Source organism: Ursus maritimus, unplaced genomic scaffold (genome assembly GCF_017311325.1).
Source record: "Ursus maritimus isolate PB19 unplaced genomic scaffold, ASM1731132v1 scaffold_28, whole genome shotgun sequence".
Classification (NCBI taxonomy): Eukaryota; Metazoa; Chordata; class Mammalia; order Carnivora; family Ursidae; genus Ursus; species Ursus maritimus.
This window is the reverse complement of record NW_024425341.1, coordinates 5,969,819-5,986,741: the sequence shown is the minus strand read 5'-3', so window position 1 is coordinate 5,986,741 and position 16,923 is coordinate 5,969,819. Positions and strand designations below refer to the sequence as shown.

Genomic DNA, 16,923 nt, shown 5'->3' with positions numbered 1-16,923 from the left:
TCTTCCCCTGCTTACAGCTCATTGGTGCAGTTACTGGGCTTGTCCATCCGATGACCCTCCTTCAGCAGCTTGAAAAGCTCCTCCACAGGCACGCCAGGATACGGGGAGCCTCCCAGAGTGAAGATTTCCCACAGGAGCACCCCAAAAGACCAGCTGTGGAGGAGCACAGCACCACTGGGTCCTCGGGGCACAGAGCGAGGCCGGCCTAGAATCCTCAGTGCTGGAGCGCATACTGGCCTTTCGACCTCTACTGAGTGAGCACAGTAGGCAGACACATCCAGTGATTGGTTCTGTTCTCTCCAAGAGGGAAGGAGCCCCCCGTCAATCTAGAGGGGCCCGCGGGACTCTACCGTCCTGGAATTCTCTATCCCACGTGTCCCTGGCAATTGCTTCTTTCAAACTCACACGTCGCTCTGGTGGGTGTAGATCCGGTCGAACAGGGCCTCGGGGGCCATCCACTTCACAGGCAGCCGGCCCTGTAAGCAGCACGAGGGAGGTTGGGGGTAGCCCAGGCCCGGGCGGTGTGGGGACAAGCAGGGGGCACACACGGGACTGGATGTGGGGAAGAGGACACGTGCTCGGCTCGTCCCACCACACCGTTGCTCAAGCAGGACCACCTGGGCCAGGTCCCAGCCCGGAGACGGAAGTGGGACAAAAGCCTCATGGAGTGGCGTCCTGGGCAGGGACCCGCGCCCCGTTCTGTCCTCAGCACTTACGTTGGTTGTCTTTTTATAGTAGTCGATGTGGTGAATGTCCCGCGCGAGGCCGAAGTCCGCGATCTTCATCACGTTGTCCTCCGTCACCAGCACGTTCCTGGCGGCCAGGTCTCGGTGTATGCACTGCGGGGAGAGGAGGGGGACGCAGGTGAGGGGCCGCCGGCTGTCAGCCTGCTCCCGGGCCTCAGCTCCAGCGCTGGCGCCGCCACACAGCGTGCGGGCCTCCTCCCGCCCCACCACTACCCCGGGACCCTTCCAGGCTGCTGCTGGGACGTCCGTCTCTTCCACTTCGAAGCCAGCCACTGGAGCACCTCCAGCTCCAGGCCCCTGAATCACTGGAGCAAACTGTCTGCACGGGGCTCCCTTGCTGCCCCTCCCAACTCGTAGCTCTGCATTCGCACCCAGGAAGGCTGAACCTGGACACTTCTGTCCAGTCGGGGCAGGTGGGTGCTCTCAAGCCCTGGCCCCCAGCTGTGGCATATCCGCCCTGGGCTGGGGCCCCACCAAAGCCTCCATTCCCCGAGCACCAACACTGCACTTCACACCATCACACACGACGTCACCGTGCCCCATAACCAACCCCCAACACAGTGCTTATCATTCTCTGTATCTGGAGATCTACAAGTAGCTGCCTGGGGCTACACAGATCTGAACGGTACCCAGAGTAAAAGAAAAAAAAGAGCCAGCACAAGAGCGAAGGGTCTCCACCCTGACCCGAAGGCCACGAGGCCACCTGCACTGGCTCTCCTGACTCTGCCACCCAAGAGCCTGAGGCAGCGCGGGTGGGCGGAGCTCGGAGCTCCAACCCCAGCAGAGGACGCAAAGTCAGAGTCTGCAGCATGAGGAAGGCTCCGCTCCCACCCCGACCTCCCCCGGGGGCACCGTGGGCTGCCATACCTTCTTGGAGGCGAGATACTCCATGCCTCGGGCCACCTGATAGGCGCAGGAGACCAGGTCCTTGGAGGAGAGCTGCTCCTCTGGGTTGTGGCTGGGGTTGTAACAGTACTCCAGCCCAGGAGGCCGCCGGGCCTGCAGGTACTCCCGCAGGTTGCCTTTGGAGGCATACTCCACGATGACGTACAAAGGACCTGGGAGCGCGGGGGTGCACGGGCCATCAGCGTGGGCCGGCCCCCAGCTCAGTTCGGCCCCAGGAAGCCCCACCCTCAACCACACACCATGCGTTTGCTCCCCAAGCCTAACTGCACCTTTAGGGAGCTTGGGGGATTCATTCGACCACCCCAAGAAAGCTAGGGAGATGGTTCTTCCCAGCATACTCCAGGAAGTTCCCGAGCAAAGCTGGGGGTGGGTGGGGGGAGGCCTAGTTTAGACCACAGTGACTCACCTGGTTCTCCCCACACACTATGTGTATGAATCTAGACACCTGTCTTCTCAGATGAACGCCAATGGGCATCAGCCCAGACCCCGAGAAGTAACTCCAACTACTGCTGAACCGGCCTCCCCTCTTCACCCCCTTCCCTAGGCGTCGCCGAGATGCCTGGTCACCGATGATTATCTTCTCCCCAACAGGACAGTGTTACCCGAGTGGGGGCCCAGGTTCTCGGCTGAGCCCTACGCCAGCCGGGGCGGGGGAGCTGGCCTCGCCTGGCGCCTACCGTCCTGCGTGCAGGCCCCCAGCAGGTTGATGATGTTCTTGTGCTTCCCAATCATCTTCATCATCTCCATTTCTGAGATCAGGTCTGACAGGTCTTTCTCTGTTGCATCCGCTTTACACACAAACCAGAAGGCCATGCGACTCATTTACTTGGAAGGGAGGCCGAGAGGAGGACAGCGAGGGAGGGGAGACGGGCGGGGGTGGATGCTCGAGGAGGCCCTGCTTTCGGGGACTTGCTTCTCTCCTCCCCATTTCACACCCAAATCGATTTTCCCTTCCCCCTTATGAGAGCTGCTGGCAATCTGTGCTGGGGGGCGGGGAGGACAGGATAAGAGAACCAGCTAGCAATGGGATCTAGAATAAACGTCTGACCAGAGCCAAGACTGACGCCAAGGAACAGAGTGCGACTGTGGCCATCTCAGAGTACAGAATGCCCCTCCCTGCCCAGGAGATGCTACGCAGGCCGTGCGGCAGGTGTGGACCGCGACAGGGCGCCGGAGAGAGAGTTCTACGTGGCCCGAGGCCCACAGTGTGCTTGGACGAGGAAGGGCTTGTTTTGCCAAGGACAGAAACATCACTTACACTTCAACATCTTCACAGCCACTTTGGTCACACGGTTGGGTTTGTCCTTGTCCAGCCCAATGGCCTCTGCCAACACCACCTGCCCAAAGCAGCCCTCTCCCAGGGGTTTGCCTAAAACCAGCCTTTTGGGAAAACAAAGGGCGGGGTGAGTTGGGGCTGATAAAATTTCAACCTTGAAGGGACATCCCATCTCCACCTCTCCCAATTCCACCCAACTGAGAGCAGAAAGTGTCAATTGTTCTTTCCAGGTGCGTCTGGTACATCTTCACTCCCAGCGGGGGACTTCCTCAGAGGCTGGGAGTTAAAGTACTTTATTACCTGTCTCGAGGCAGCTCCCAGCGAGGGTCTTCGGGAAGTTCGTATTCAGAGACCCCGGCCAGCATGGGGGTTCCACTAGAGGAGAGACGTGAGGGCCGAACCAGCAGAACCCCAGAGTTCATGGACGCACTAGAATCAGCCGACACCTACAGGGAAGCGTGGGGTCACCCTTCTAGCGAGGATGGGGTGGGGGAGGGGGTTGGGGGACTGAGCTTAGCAGATTCCTGCAACTCCTAGTCAGGGCTTTCCACCAACAGCAGAGCTATGCATCTGTGATCTGATGTTCTCTCTCCAACACAGAGTGACAGAGAGACCACCAGAGGTCTGAAGACCTAAGTTCGAAAACAGACTGACTTCTGCCACCAGCTAGCCTTTTCACTAACCTTTAACATGAGCAGACCAAATCTATCTCCCAGACATCTTATAACCTATCATTGTCCCCGTTCTTTGTGAAAACCCTGCCTCAGATTATGCATTCCTTTTTTTTTTTTAAAGATTTTATTTTGGAGAGAGCGAGTGAGAGCGAGCATGAGCAGGGGAGAGGGGCAGAGGGAGCAGCAGACTCCCCGTTGAGCAGGGAGACTGATGTGGGGCTCGATCCCAGGACTTGGATTATGACCTGAGCCGAAGGCAGACGCTTAACTGACAGAGCCACCCAGGCGCCCCAGATTATGGCTTCCTAACTCCCAAAGCACCCTCCAGAATTAGCAGAGCTCCGAATGAACGTTCCCTCCTTTCACACGCCTTCCCCCTCTGTTCCGTTGCCTTGGACAAGAGGAGGGTGGCATCCTGGCACCCAACTCAGGTCCTCTGCTCTGCTCTGTACCTCTAACTGGCCCTCAGGGACCGTTCAAAAGTGCAATAGGAGTTGCACATTCAGCCTGGCTAGTGCCATCTCCCGATCCATGTGCCGGGTGAGCAGGGGGCTTGCAGCTGGGGTATGGTAGGCACCGAATTCATGGGCTAGAACAGCTTGGAACCCCACTGTGGAGCACTGCCCCTGGCCCAGCTTGGAAGAGAGTCGGCTGGGGACAGAGGAGAGGGCAGGGCATTCGAAGGTCCCGGAGGAGCCCCCGGGGGGCACGGGGAGAGAAGGTGGCGCGGAGCGTGCGAATCCCCTATCTACTTTCTGTTACCTGTCTGCGCAGAGGGATGCTCTTGGCCAGCTTGTGCACGGCCATCTGGCTGTGGAAGTCGCTCTTCTTGGTGCCGCTCTTCATCTTGTAGACGACGACAGACCCCACCATGCAGGAGATAAGGAAGGCCCCCGTGCAGTAGATGACGATCTCCAGGTACAGGGGCGAGGTCATCACTGCTGGCCTCTCTTCCAGGGCTGAGTCAGTGTGAACAGGGTGTCAGCAGGGTCTGGGGGCCCAGCTTCGTAAGAAGAACAGCCCCCAGCTCCTTTCCTCTGAGACTTTTCAGGGCGGAGAAGAAGCAAGCTAGGTCCCAGCTGGGACTGAGGTCTGGCACTGAGCAGATCAGATAGTCTATGATGTCTGAGTCCTCCTGATCCTGACTCGAGCCCCCCAAGGGGGACGGGCTAGAACTATCTTGCCACGTGAGGCCTGTCCTCATTCACTCAGGAGCCCGCCTTGCTCAGCAGGACTGCTGGGCTCGAGGGGTACCAGGGACCCTCAAGGGCTTTCTCGGTCTCCTCACAGAAACCTGGCCCTTCTCCGCGGAGCCTCAGTACCGCGTGTCCACCTATCCATGGGACAGACGAACCACTGAGAAGTCTGTTGTCTCTGACAGCCCACGAGCACCACCTCCAGGGTCACTGCGCCTGGCATACAGTGATGCACCACGAGGTCAAGGACGGAGGAGAGCTAGGGACCCAGTCTGTGTCCTGGGTCCTTGCCTTCCGGAAGCCTACGCCGCCTGTGTCAGGCCAGTCACGTAAGTATTTGTACCCAGCTAAACCACAGCCAAAACTAACTTCATCTCCCACCACGTCTGCACTCTTGAGACGAGAATGTCAACTCTGCTGCACTTAAGAATTCTACTCAGACCCAAACTCCTAAAATCAAACTAGAAAATTGGGGAGGGCACACTGTTTTCTTCTCTTCTCTCACCTTCCATTTAGAATTCAGCCCGCTCCCACGGAAGCCCATCCAGCTGAACCCACCCACCCCTTGCGCACGAGAGGCAGGGAGGCTTCCCGGACACTCCTTCCCCACCAGCGTGAACGCCCCTCTTCCCGGGATGGCTTTCTTGCAGACACCAGCCAGCCACGCCGGTGACCTCCCCAGAGAGTCTACATGAGACCCCAAGAGAGCCCAAAGGAACCCCCGGAGCCTGACAAGGAGGCAGCAGAGCCGATAACAGGAAGAAGTGTTTCTGTTTTTCTCTCTCCCCAGTATGGACAAACGAAGACAAGCAAATGGGAGCACACACGGGACAAAGACAGTGACGGGGTAAAAACAGAACGCTTCTCTGCCTCAAGCAGGGCTGCTGTCAGACCCTGCTGGCCAGGCAGGGCAGAGGAAGAGAGAGGGACAAAGAAGAGGGCAGTGTCAGCAGCAACAAGAATAGCACGGTGCCCAGGCCCGCGTGCAGGACGCTCAAGAGGCAGCGATGACCAGCCCACCACCCGAGCAGGCTGCAGGCTCCTTCCTTCCCAGCCCGACACACAGGCCTCCCCCCTTGGGAGCCAAAGAAGAGAAACGGGCATCACGGAGCCCCCTGGGGCCTCCTGAGTCAGGCCTTACTAAAAGCTCCAGCTCACGCATCTGGTGGAACTTCTCCTCCGAGATCAGAGGACAGCAGGGTGCGCTGGCGCTGTTCCTTACGAGCAACAAGCCCCTCTTTACAGAATGCCTACATCCGGTCAGAGGAGGCCTGGGCCTCTCTTGAGACCTCTGGAGGCATCAAAAAAAGGATCGGACAAGTCGGGGAAGGCTGCTGGACCCAAGGAGGGAAGGAGTCTGCCCTGCAGGATAGCCCGACTGCAGGTTAACTCCAGATTCCATGCATGCATTGCATTGGCCAAGGGGGAGAGCCAGCTGCAGGTATGTAGCTGGGAGGCCTCTGTGTTCCTGCAAAACGAGGACAGCTCCCGTGAGGGCCGAGAGGATTCGACCCGCAAGCTTAGACAAACTGCCAGGGCCACCTGCTGGCCCCCAAAGCCCATTCCTCTGCCTCTCCTGGCTCTGGGTCTCCCCCAGCCCCGCAATGCATGCTCCCCCCGTGCCCGTGGCGAGGGCAGGACATCGAGAGGAGAAGTACAGTGTATACCTTCCAAAACGGTCAACCATGCAGAGTGATGGGAGAGTCCGATAGAGTTACCCGCCAAGCACGTATACTCCCCCGCGTCCTCAAAGGAGACATTCCTTAAGTGAAGCACTTCCATCTCTTTGTCGGTGGTATTAACTCCGGCAGTCTAGAAGAGACAACGGAAGCAAAATGGACAAGCACAGGACATGAGACCTCTAAGAGACACAGAGAAAGGGAGGGAGGAAGAGAAGGGGGGAAAAACCGGAGGAAGAAATGCTCCCCAGCGTCTCCTTTGCAACAAGGAACAAACAAAAACCACCAGGCAGCGAGACCTGTTAGAGGAAGACAGTGAGACCCTGAGGGAGGGGCTCTGCAGACCGGAGACGCCGCTGGCTGGTTACGACCCTTCACCAGACGCTGGCAGCCCCTGGCCCGTCCAAGCATGCGGGCGGGCGGCGGGCAGCATGGAGAAATGGGGCCCGGCGGCGGGGGGCTGTTTGGTTTCAGGTAAAGAAAGTCAGAGGGCACACACGGGAGGGATGGAAGGGTGCTGCGGTCACACGCACACACGCATGCACGTGCACGCGCACATGCGTGCACACGGCCTGCTGGTTTGCAAGGGAATGCCTGGCCCCTTCTCTTCACCACTCAAACCTCAGTCTGCACTGCCGTTCAGCACGCGGCCGGACAGTTGCCAGAAGAGCGCACACAGCCCAGGAGCACACACGAGGCACAGAGGGAGCGGACACCAACACAGTACCGAACCAAAGCAGCCTCCCAGGCCGGGTATTTTTCCATGGCTCTGGGCTCTAGAAATACAGCAGGGTAACAGGGAGAGTTGGGTGCTGGCTTCCCCATCTGCCCCAGCAGCGTGGGGCCTGAGTCAAACTCCCAGCACAGGGCCCCCTCCAGCTCCCCATTACCTTTTGCCACAGGTCTGGTGACAGTGAGCCACGCAGACTGGTTAGCTTCACCAATATAATTGGAAACCTTACACACATACTCCCCGCTCTGGGCCTCTGTCACATTGAAAAGGGTCAGCAGCTCCGCATCCGAGCTATTAATCCCCGAATGCTAGAACAAACCAACGACAAGCCAGTCAGCGGGGCGCACACGGAGACGTGGCCATACTCTGCTCCCACGGAACATTGAGGCAGGCCCAGGGAGCCGAGGCAAGGGAGATGTGAGACGGATCACCTTCCCCTTTTGAGGAGGACAAAACAAGTTGACTTTGAAGGCCCAAAGCATCTGACTGAAAAATAAACTTCAAAAGAAAATCGCCGCCCCCAGCCACACGTTCTGCCTACGTCAGACCCATTCCTCCGGGTCTAGGGCAGGGATTGTGAAGGCAACCGGCGGCCCAGGGCCAAGGCCACGGCCTCATTTTCTGACACAGCGGTTTCAGCACCCGTAGTGAAGAGAAGGGATGGCCAGTAAAACTCTGGGACGGCCAAGCCAGGGGAGAGGAGAAGGTCTAACTCTGGGACCAGGAGGAAAACCACGTTCCCAGCCTCTGGTTACTTCTTGTTGCGAGGTCCACTGGGGGAATTAGGCAATTACCTTCCCTGGATTAGTGGGGCATTCGGGGACAACGAAAGTCTGGGAGTGAGAGGAAAAAGGAAGAGAAGGCCATTACTCCTGACGCTGTTTAGAATTCACCTGTGACATATGCTTTTCCAACTCCACCTAAGCGTCGTGCCCGTATCATTCACTCACTCGCCAGAAAGGATGTGACTTGGGAAATAGGGCGGAATCTGGGAAACACTTGCTGGAAAGGCTTTGGTCCCGGGCGATGGAAAATCAGGAGTCCAAATGCCTTCCCCGAGTAGCTGACCCAGAAGCCTGAGCAAAGTTACTCTCAAGGCTCTTTAGAGACCACAGTGGCCACCCCACCCCCTGTACCCCCGGTCCTCAGTTCCCACTGCACTGCCACTGTGACCTGTCACTATTCTGGGGAACGTGCCTAGGCCCCTCTTTAAAACGGAGCATGTGTCTGAAGGCTAAGGGATGCATCCCGGTCGCCGGCACTAAGCCCAACCATTGCAACTTGGGCCCAGGGTGATACAGGTCTCCTTCCCAGCACCCAGCCCACGGACACTGGGGCCAAGATTACCTTCAAGATCTGGACATAAGGCAGGTTGTCTGGACCAATCTTACTCCCATTCACCTCGATGTGCTTCAGCCACTGGATATGGGGCTGTGGGTCACTGTACACCTTACACATGAACTCCACATTGCTGCCCAGGGCCACGGTCTTGTTGGCAGGCAGCCCTGCCTGCAGGATGGGCCGGTGAGGGGACCGCTCTGTGGAGGAAGAGAGGAGGGGCTCGTCAGGCCCCGCCACGGCCCGCTCCTGGCTGGGATGCTGACAGAGGGCGTCCCAAAGACCACCAAGAAGAAGTGTGCTCCCCCTTGGCTTTTCCATTGGGCAGAGCATTTCCAGGCTCTGCCGAGCCTCAGCCCCTGACCCTAAGGTGGGAGGGGGAAGAAGGTCCCAAGCGTCCTCCACAAGGCAATGCATCCGTTTTCACAGGCACCGGAAGTCTCTCTTGCCTTGAATGGAGACCCCCCGTAACTTCAGTCACACTCCCAGACCTCCCTAACTAAAATTACAAAGACTCGTTTAAACTTGCTATTCAAAGCGCGGCCCAAGAGGAGCAGTACCAGGAGCACCAGGAGCTCAGCAGCAATGCCAAATCTCTGGTCCTATCTGGCTAGACCAGAAGCTTCTTTTTACACCACATCCTCAAAGCCAAGACAGAATACTGGCTGGGCAACTCTACCTTAAGATCTCTAGAGAATGAGGTCAGGGCTTCCAAGAGGAAGGGGCCGCCGTAGCAGCACCTAGAGGCGTGCTGTGCTTTCTAGCGTTTCCTGTGACGCCCTGCAGTTGGCACGGGTCCGGAGTCCTGCATTCGCGAGCCTCAGTCTGCTCTTCTGCAGAGTGGGAAGCACAGCGCTGACCTCGCAGGGCCCGTGAGAACTGCCGGGGTGTAAAGCACCCAGCAGACTGCCCACGAAGCAGCAGCCACAGGACGCTCTATGCGACACCCTCTCCGGTCACCCCCTGCAGGAGACTAGCCATGCACCTTTCACCTTTCAGGAGTCACAGTAACGTCCAATCCTCTCAACTAAACGTACACACCAGGCACGAAGCCGGCTTCAGGCGACAGAGCTCATAAATGCCCACGCCAGCCTGGACCTATGGCCGTTTTCTCAAAGCCCTGCTCGCTTTCCTCAAAGCTCCCTTAACCCTGTCGCTGCGGCCTTCTTACCCACGACGTCGAGCTGGTAGGTGTGGTTAATGCTGCCATATTCGTTCTCCACGATGCAGGTGTAGTTGCCCTTATCCGAAGGCACCACGGAGTCCATGATGATGCTCCAGGTGGCGTAACGGACCTGAGGGGAAACATGCCAGAGCTCTCCATTGCGGGTCTGGAGGAAAACACAGGCAAGATGCCACGTGGAGGCAGGGGTGCCCAGTGGCACTTACCCTCCAGCGCCAGCCCGGAGCACAGGACAGGGCAGAGACACCCCCACCCCCATCCCCGGTCGCTGGAAGAACACATCAGGCACACGGGTATGAGGAGCTCTGGACGTCTGCCTGCAACAGCCAGGGTTACCTGCGATCTGGCCTACGTACCTGTTGCATTCTCCCCAATACACCTGGAACTTCCCACTCTGCACGTCTGTTCACGTCCTGGGCTGGAAGAGTTCAGCCCGGTCTGCCCCTGACCTCTTCTTCCAAAAACCATCTCCTCCAGCCCAACCTTGGGTCAGAATGGTTCTCACTGTCCCTCTGTGCCCCTGCCGGAGCAGTGATCACAGCCTGCTTTTTATGACAGTGTTCAAGGGTGCCTGCCCTCCTGTCAGACTGGAAATTCTGTGTGGGCAGGAACAGGGCCTTGTACCACTCATGGCAGCGCCCTGCATACCGCAAGTGCTGGATAAATTAATTTAAAATGTTTCCTTACTTTTCCTGATCTCTGCTTTTCTTGTCTTTTTAAAGATTTTATTATTTCTTAAGCCATCTCTATACCCAGCGTGGGGCTCAAACTCACAACACTGTGATTGAGTCGCACGCTTACCATCTGAGCCAGCCACGCGGCCCAACCCTTCCTTATACAAGATTAATGGGAAAAGAGCAGCGAGGTGAGATGGGATAGGATGACTGGGGAATCTAAAGGAGGGATCAGCATGAAGAAGTTCTTGCTAGAAACGCAGTTGGGCAAAGGACACGAACAGACAATTCACACAGCAGGAAACGGCAATCGCTGAGTAACACAGGAAAACCTGAAGTCTGTTACCAGGAGAACAATGCACAAGAGAAGAGGGAGGTACTTTTGTCATCAAAGTTGTTGGCTCAGGTATGGTGAACTTGTCATTCTCATACTCTGCTATGGGAAGATGAATTTCTTCTTTTGGGAAAGCAATTGTTGCCGCAATAAAATAAAATTAAAAAATAAAATCACACCCCAGCTCATTACATCATCCTCCATTAAAGCAAATATCACAATAAATAAAATATCACATCTTCCTGATGGACTTGGAACTCTACTGCCCAGTGCACTTTCTGGAAAGACATGTGTTCAAGGAATGTTCATGTAATAAAAAATAAATGAATGAGTAAAATTACTTAATTACCGGGGGAGAAAAAGGTAATGGGAAATATGCATCAATGGCTTAAAAAAATGCTTTTACTTTGGTCTAGTAACTTCACTCCTAGCAATCTGTCCTGGGGAAGAACATTTAAAAACACCGACAAAGATTTATGCACAAAGGTATTCACCACAATGTAATTTGTAATAGTGAAAACACAGAAAATGACAAATATCACGAAACAGGTCATTACATTATGAGCCCTTTTAATAATGAAATACTATGCAGCCATGAAAAATTATCTCTCAAACACATGGCAAAAGACTCATGTTATAATGTTAACAAGTAACAAGAAATTCTATATACAACGTGATTATATAAAAACCACGTACATAGAAAAAAGACCTGAAAAGATTTTTTTTTGAGAGAGCAAGAGCGAGCATTTGGGGGGGGGGGGGGACAGAGGGAGAGAGAGAATCTCAAGCAGGCTCCATGCCCAGTATGAACGAGGGGCTCGATCTCACGACCCTGAGATCATGACCTGAGCGGAGCTGAATGCTTAACTGACTGAGCCACCCAGGCACCCCAAGACTGAAAAGATTTCAAAGCTTCATTTGCAATTTCTTGTATTTGGAGTTTTTCTAAAGTGCACTGCTTTTGTAGTTAGAAAGCATTACTTTAAACAATGACACATAAGGATTTTCCAAGCAGCTTCTCCCGTTCCTCTCATACCAACTGTCATAGGCACACACGTACCTTGTACCCTCCAATCCTGTGGTCAGGTTTGAATTCTTTGCCATTTTTCAACCAGCGCAGCGTGGGGTTGGGAGTCCCACTGGAAGGGCATTTGAACTTCACAGTCTTGGCAGCCGGCACTGCGTGCAATTTCTTTTCCATCTTTTCTGGGGATGTCCAGTACGGAGCCACGGCTGCCCAGGGAAAGCCAAGAGAGACAGGCAGGGGGCCAGTCAGGCTCAGGAGCGGGGCCCAGGCCAGGCCCTGGAGGTGCCCGCCTACCTGCCCAACACCTGGAACAATGCCTGCTTTAATCATGGCACCCATGGGCCCCATGGCTAGGCATCGCGACCCCACGTACCCTCTCCTTCCCTTCTTCAAACAATCATCTAAGCCCCCCTCTTCCCACTCAAACCCAACGCCCGGCCCGAAGGGCAGTAAGGTAGGAAACAGTGTCTCACGCATACGGTTTGGTTTGGTGTTATCTGTCTCTTTCTCCTCTGAAGAGGAGTCATCATCATCATCGTCGTCCTCCGAGGAGGGGAGAGCATCTACGGGAAGCAGAAGGGGGCACTGAGGTCCCTTCCAGGGAAAAGGGCTCACTAGATTTCATCCATTATCAACAGCCGGCCATGAACATAAGGCCAGTCCAGTTACAGATGAATGCAGATGCCCACCCCCATACCGGACCCCAGTCCCATTCTGCCCTTAATGACGGTCTCTCCGTGGGACAGAAACGGTTTATTTAAGATCTGCATGTTCTATGCCTGTCCCCCGCCTTCCCCATCCCAACGCAGTGCCCCTTTCTGTCCAGAAGTCTTGAGACCGGCCAGTTCCATCAGGGGCAGCGGGTCCTCTTGAATTTAATTCCACTTTGCATTCAGAGGTCCTCTCAACTCAACACCACCCAGATGTGCTGGGTCTCAGGACTAGCAGCCAGGGACCCTGTGTGTATCCTTCTTCAGAAACCCAGACGGATATAGCACACAGAAGCTATTTCTAAAGCCACGGGCTGAACAATTTCTAGTTGGGATTTTTCTACCATGCATGTGCTAAGGTTTGGGGGCTGCCCTTCATAATCGGAGCAGATAGGGAGCCCACCACAGTCCGCAGCTGCCAACACGTCCCCGCAAGTATCCACCCCTTTTAAAAGGCTTGACACACACGTGGTCACCAAACAGCGTTCATGCCAGATCTTTTCCCAGTCCCTCCTCTGCTTTTGGGGGTCTGGAGGGAAATAAGGGTGGCAAGTCCTTCAACTGGGGGCAGGTTCTAAATGATGCCTGGAGGAGGGGAGATGCCCAGCCCTCGGCCTGGGCTTTGCACACAGGGTGTAAAGAGAATTTCAGCTCTTTGTTTAACCGCAGAGTTGTGTAAAAGTCGTGTTCTAGAAGTGGCAGATTCCCAAAGTCACAGAGCTCTGGGGTTCCCTGGCTGCCCTTAATACAGCTCCCGAAGCTGGAGGACAGATGTTTCCCATGAAGCCTGGGAATATGGCGGTGCCCCTGCTCCCCTCCCATCACGGTAGGGACCCACTTCACCACATGTCCCGGGGCTCTAACCCCAGAGCCAAATACCAAGCCCAAAAGGCAAGGGAATGACAGAATGGACGCTGGCCGAGCCCAGGTAGCACCTGGAGAGCTGGGCAAGCCATGGTGGACAAAACCAGTGTCTTACTGATCCAAGTGTATCAGCGGTCGCTTCTGAGGCTGATCCCGGAAGCCCAGCTCTCTGACCTGAGGCCTGCACCACCTGGTCACCCCTCTGAGAGCTAAGCCACGCGGCGGGCGGGGAGCAATGTTAGTGGGCAGCAGTTTCTGAAGCAAAGGGGGGGCAGATCATGGAAGGGGTGGAGGTTCGCCTCCCCCTGAAACCAGCAGAGAGGGTGGAAGGAGGGGATCCAGGGAGAGGGTGAGGGCAGGCTTTGCTACCAACCTGAGACATTGACGGAGAAGTAGGTGGTGTCGCTGCCCGAGGGGCTGCTGGTCACACAAGCGTAGAGGCCGGAGTCGGCAGGCACGGAATCCCGCACCTCCACCTCCTCCCCCGTGATGCGGGTACGGTTGCTTTCCACCAGCTGCACCCCGTCCCGCAGCCAGTTGATGCTCTGGACATCGTCCCGCAGCCGACAGCGAAGCTGCAGCAGGTCACCAGGGTGGACCAGGAAGGACTCCACTTCCACAGGGGCTCCCCAGGGCTGGGCTGCAGCCACCCACGGGGGCCGGGAAGAGGAACCAAGAGATGGGGCAGGAAGAGGGGAGAGGGAAGAGGGAGAGAGACAAAGGGCGTTACGCTAGCTAGCCGCACTGAGCCGCAGCATCCCAGGGGCTACAGAGCCAGGAGGCGGGAACTGCAGTAGGGGTCAGTGGGAGACAGCTGGCTACCTGGTACCCTACCTCTTCTCTACCCCACGCCCCCCAAAGGGCAAAAGAAGAAAGAGGCAAAGCCAGGAAGCAGCCATAGCAGCATTAAGCATTTGACGTTTCATTTCCCTCCCTCTGGGGTGGGGGGGGGGAAGGCCAGCACCCCCCCCCAGGGTTTCTTTGTGTCCAGACTGCCCCTCCCCGCACACTCGGTTCCTTGCCAAGAAATGGCCACTTCCCAGGAGAACACCCCATTTCCTTTGGCTTAGGCCAGCCTCACCCCTCTCCCTAGTAACAGCTGAGCAAACCCTGTCCCTCCAAACTCCAGCAGCCCCCACCTAAGTAGAGAGAAGGTAATTTGCCAACAGGGGCTCTGGGGGCAAGTGATTCAGCAGGGAGGGGTCTGGCCCCGCAGTGAGTCAGATGTATAAGACGAATATATGGGAGAGTCGGCCGAGGAGAGGTCAGCTCAGGGGAACCTCTGGCTAACAGGTGTCGGGCCAGAGGATTCGGAGCTTTTGACTCTATTAGGAGCGGAGGCCTGCAGCTGCCACCAAGCCCACACTTGCTCTGGCTACAGCAGCCCTTGCACACAAAGCTCCTTTCTCCTCGTCCCACTGCCGGGCTCCCCCCCTCAAGCCCCCACCTCCCCCGCCCCCAACACACTGTCACACACGTTCACTCCCCCTCACCTCTCCTTCCCTGGATCCCCGCGGATCCACAGCTCACAGATCTGATGCGACCCGGTCACCCATCCATCCCTCTCATGACCAGCAACTGGGCACTCACACTGACAAAGGCGGCCCGAGGCCAGGCATGCCCCGGAGACCACCATCCTGGCCCGTTACCTGCTCCTGAGCACCCCCTCCTTACTAACCAGGGGGAAATGCAGCTTCTATTTCCATCCAGGACGTTCACAGGTGCTCCCTCCCAACATCTTCTGCCAACTGTCCACCCCCCACCAAAAACTGCACTTGTTTTGGCTCATATCCACCACCTGACTTATGCTCCATGTCCCTGGGAGCCTTCTTTCTTTCTCAACTCCCCCCCTCCCCCCCGCCGTTGACCATCAGAGGCTCAGCCAGGACACCTTGCAGATCCCCAAAGCAGGAGCCTCTAAAACGCTCTCTCCTGTCCCCGTGCCCCAGTGCCCTTCAGGGCCCTGCTGGCTCTCAGCTACCCTCCCGATCTCTGCCTGGCTGGGGATTCTGCCTCAAAGTCTCTTCCAACTCCTAGTCTGGGTCAGGTGCCCTCCCACTGCAGCTGTCACACTGAAGGAAAGTCCCCTTTCTCAATGGAGTTCCGAGGGTGGGGACAGGTCATATTTACCTTTAAATCCCCAGCGCCGAGTACGGTGCCTGGCACACACGAGTTACCCAATAAACGCTTGTGAATAATGCAAAAGGACATACACACTGTGTCTTCGGTATCTTCCTTTCTAAACTTTTCCCCTTCCCCCCCCTCACTGTAACAAACTCTGAAGTGTATCCAGGTTTCTGCCAGAACCCTTACAGACAAAGAAAATGGGAGCCTTGGGCGTCAGCTAGCACCAGGGACTAATAGCTCCTTTCCTCAGAGGGGCCAAGGCAGTAGGCCCTGACCCTCTTCAACCCAAGGGCCGTCTTAAATACTGGCTAACTATGAGTCATCCAAAGTGGGGGTGCTGCTTCAAAAGGGTTTGGAAGCCACTAGGCTAACACTCATTTATATTTTTGTGAATCAGGTCAAGAAGAACACCACAAAGGTGAGCAGACCACAGAGCTGATTAAAAATAAGCTTTTGTGGGTCTTAAAAAAAGTTATTCTTTCCATTTTTAATGGTTTGTGGTTTTGCCAAAAGAAGGGAGAAGAAAAGCAGTTCAGACTTGACCCTTAAGGAAAACAGCAGACACTCCTATTGATCAAATCTCCGCTCCCTCCAGTGACCTCACTGATTAAATATTTTGCAGCTCCTGATGTGTTCAAGCCATTGGTCAAACAGTAAAGTCGGTAAACTCAAATTCTTAGCCTCCGGCATCATACCCTATTTTGACAGGTCCCGAGGACAAAGAGGTGGCGAGAAGAACACGGGCATTTCCCCAAGAGAAAGTAGCAAAGGGACACTGGCCCCGCTGAGACGAGCTCTGGCTGATTCTAGCTTGGATCCCTAATTTCCCGCTCATCTGGACCAGGATGTGCAAACACAACTCGTCTACGGGGATGTATAAAAAGCCTCGAGGATCAGCTTTCTTTTCCCTGCTGCTGGTGTTTCAAACTCACTCGGATGCTCCAAGCCTTGGTACGCTCTGTCTCTTTATTCTCTTGATCAAGATCCTGCACCATGTGTAAGATAAAATCAAAACCCCTGCTTGGCATTCAAGGCTCTTTGAAATCTGTTCCCACCTCCCCACATAGCCTTCTTCTCTTGACCTTCCACTTTAAGGCTGGCTGTTCTCCAGACCAACAGTATTCTTCCCTTACAGCCAAACTGACTTCTGCTCAAGACTGTCAGCGTTGTGATGTCCTTCCCCACCTCCACCCCGCCCGACAAGGTTCAAAGTGCACCATTGAAGCCGGCCAGGAAGCCCGCTGTTGGTCCCAGTGTTGCTACCCTAACTGTCCGTAAAAGTTACTGTACAAACCACACAAATTCACACTCGATTACATACCATCTTGTATTGTTTCTTTGAAAAACATCTTTATTGAGATATATTCACATACCACAAAATTCACCCATTTAGAGCATATAAGTTCAATGGTTTTTTATTTAGTATATTCACAGAGGTACGCAACCATCCCCATAA

The 16,923-nt window shown here is 55.5% G+C and overlaps 1 protein-coding gene across 7 annotated transcripts in view; it reads right to left on the bottom strand.

Moving 5' to 3' along the window:
• Window positions 1-16,923, bottom strand: part of FGFR1 (fibroblast growth factor receptor 1) — a 47,574-nt gene that overhangs the window by 2,495 nt on the left and 28,156 nt on the right. The window contains exons 3-16 of one of the 7 annotated variants that reach the window (XM_040643242.1): window positions 13,714-13,980; window positions 12,240-12,329; window positions 11,800-11,972; window positions 9,720-9,843; window positions 8,558-8,748; window positions 6,466-6,610; window positions 4,359-4,561; window positions 3,229-3,374; window positions 2,911-3,032; window positions 2,330-2,440; window positions 1,614-1,804; window positions 717-839; window positions 406-476; window positions 16-153 (exon numbers count right to left, since the gene is read on the bottom strand). In XM_040643242.1, coding sequence (XP_040499176.1) covers window positions 16-153; window positions 406-476; window positions 717-839; window positions 1,614-1,804; window positions 2,330-2,440; window positions 2,911-3,032; window positions 3,229-3,374; window positions 4,359-4,561; window positions 6,466-6,610; window positions 8,558-8,748; window positions 9,720-9,843; window positions 11,800-11,972; window positions 12,240-12,329; window positions 13,714-13,980 — 2,095 coding nt within the window. The remainder of the gene's footprint in view (window positions 1-15; window positions 154-405; window positions 477-716; window positions 840-1,613; window positions 1,805-2,329; window positions 2,441-2,910; window positions 3,033-3,228; window positions 3,375-4,358; window positions 4,562-6,465; window positions 6,611-8,557; window positions 8,749-9,719; window positions 9,844-11,799; window positions 11,973-12,239; window positions 12,330-13,713; window positions 13,981-16,923) is intronic. The other 6 variants (XM_040643243.1, XM_040643244.1, XM_040643245.1 and 3 more) reach the window with 6 other exon arrangements.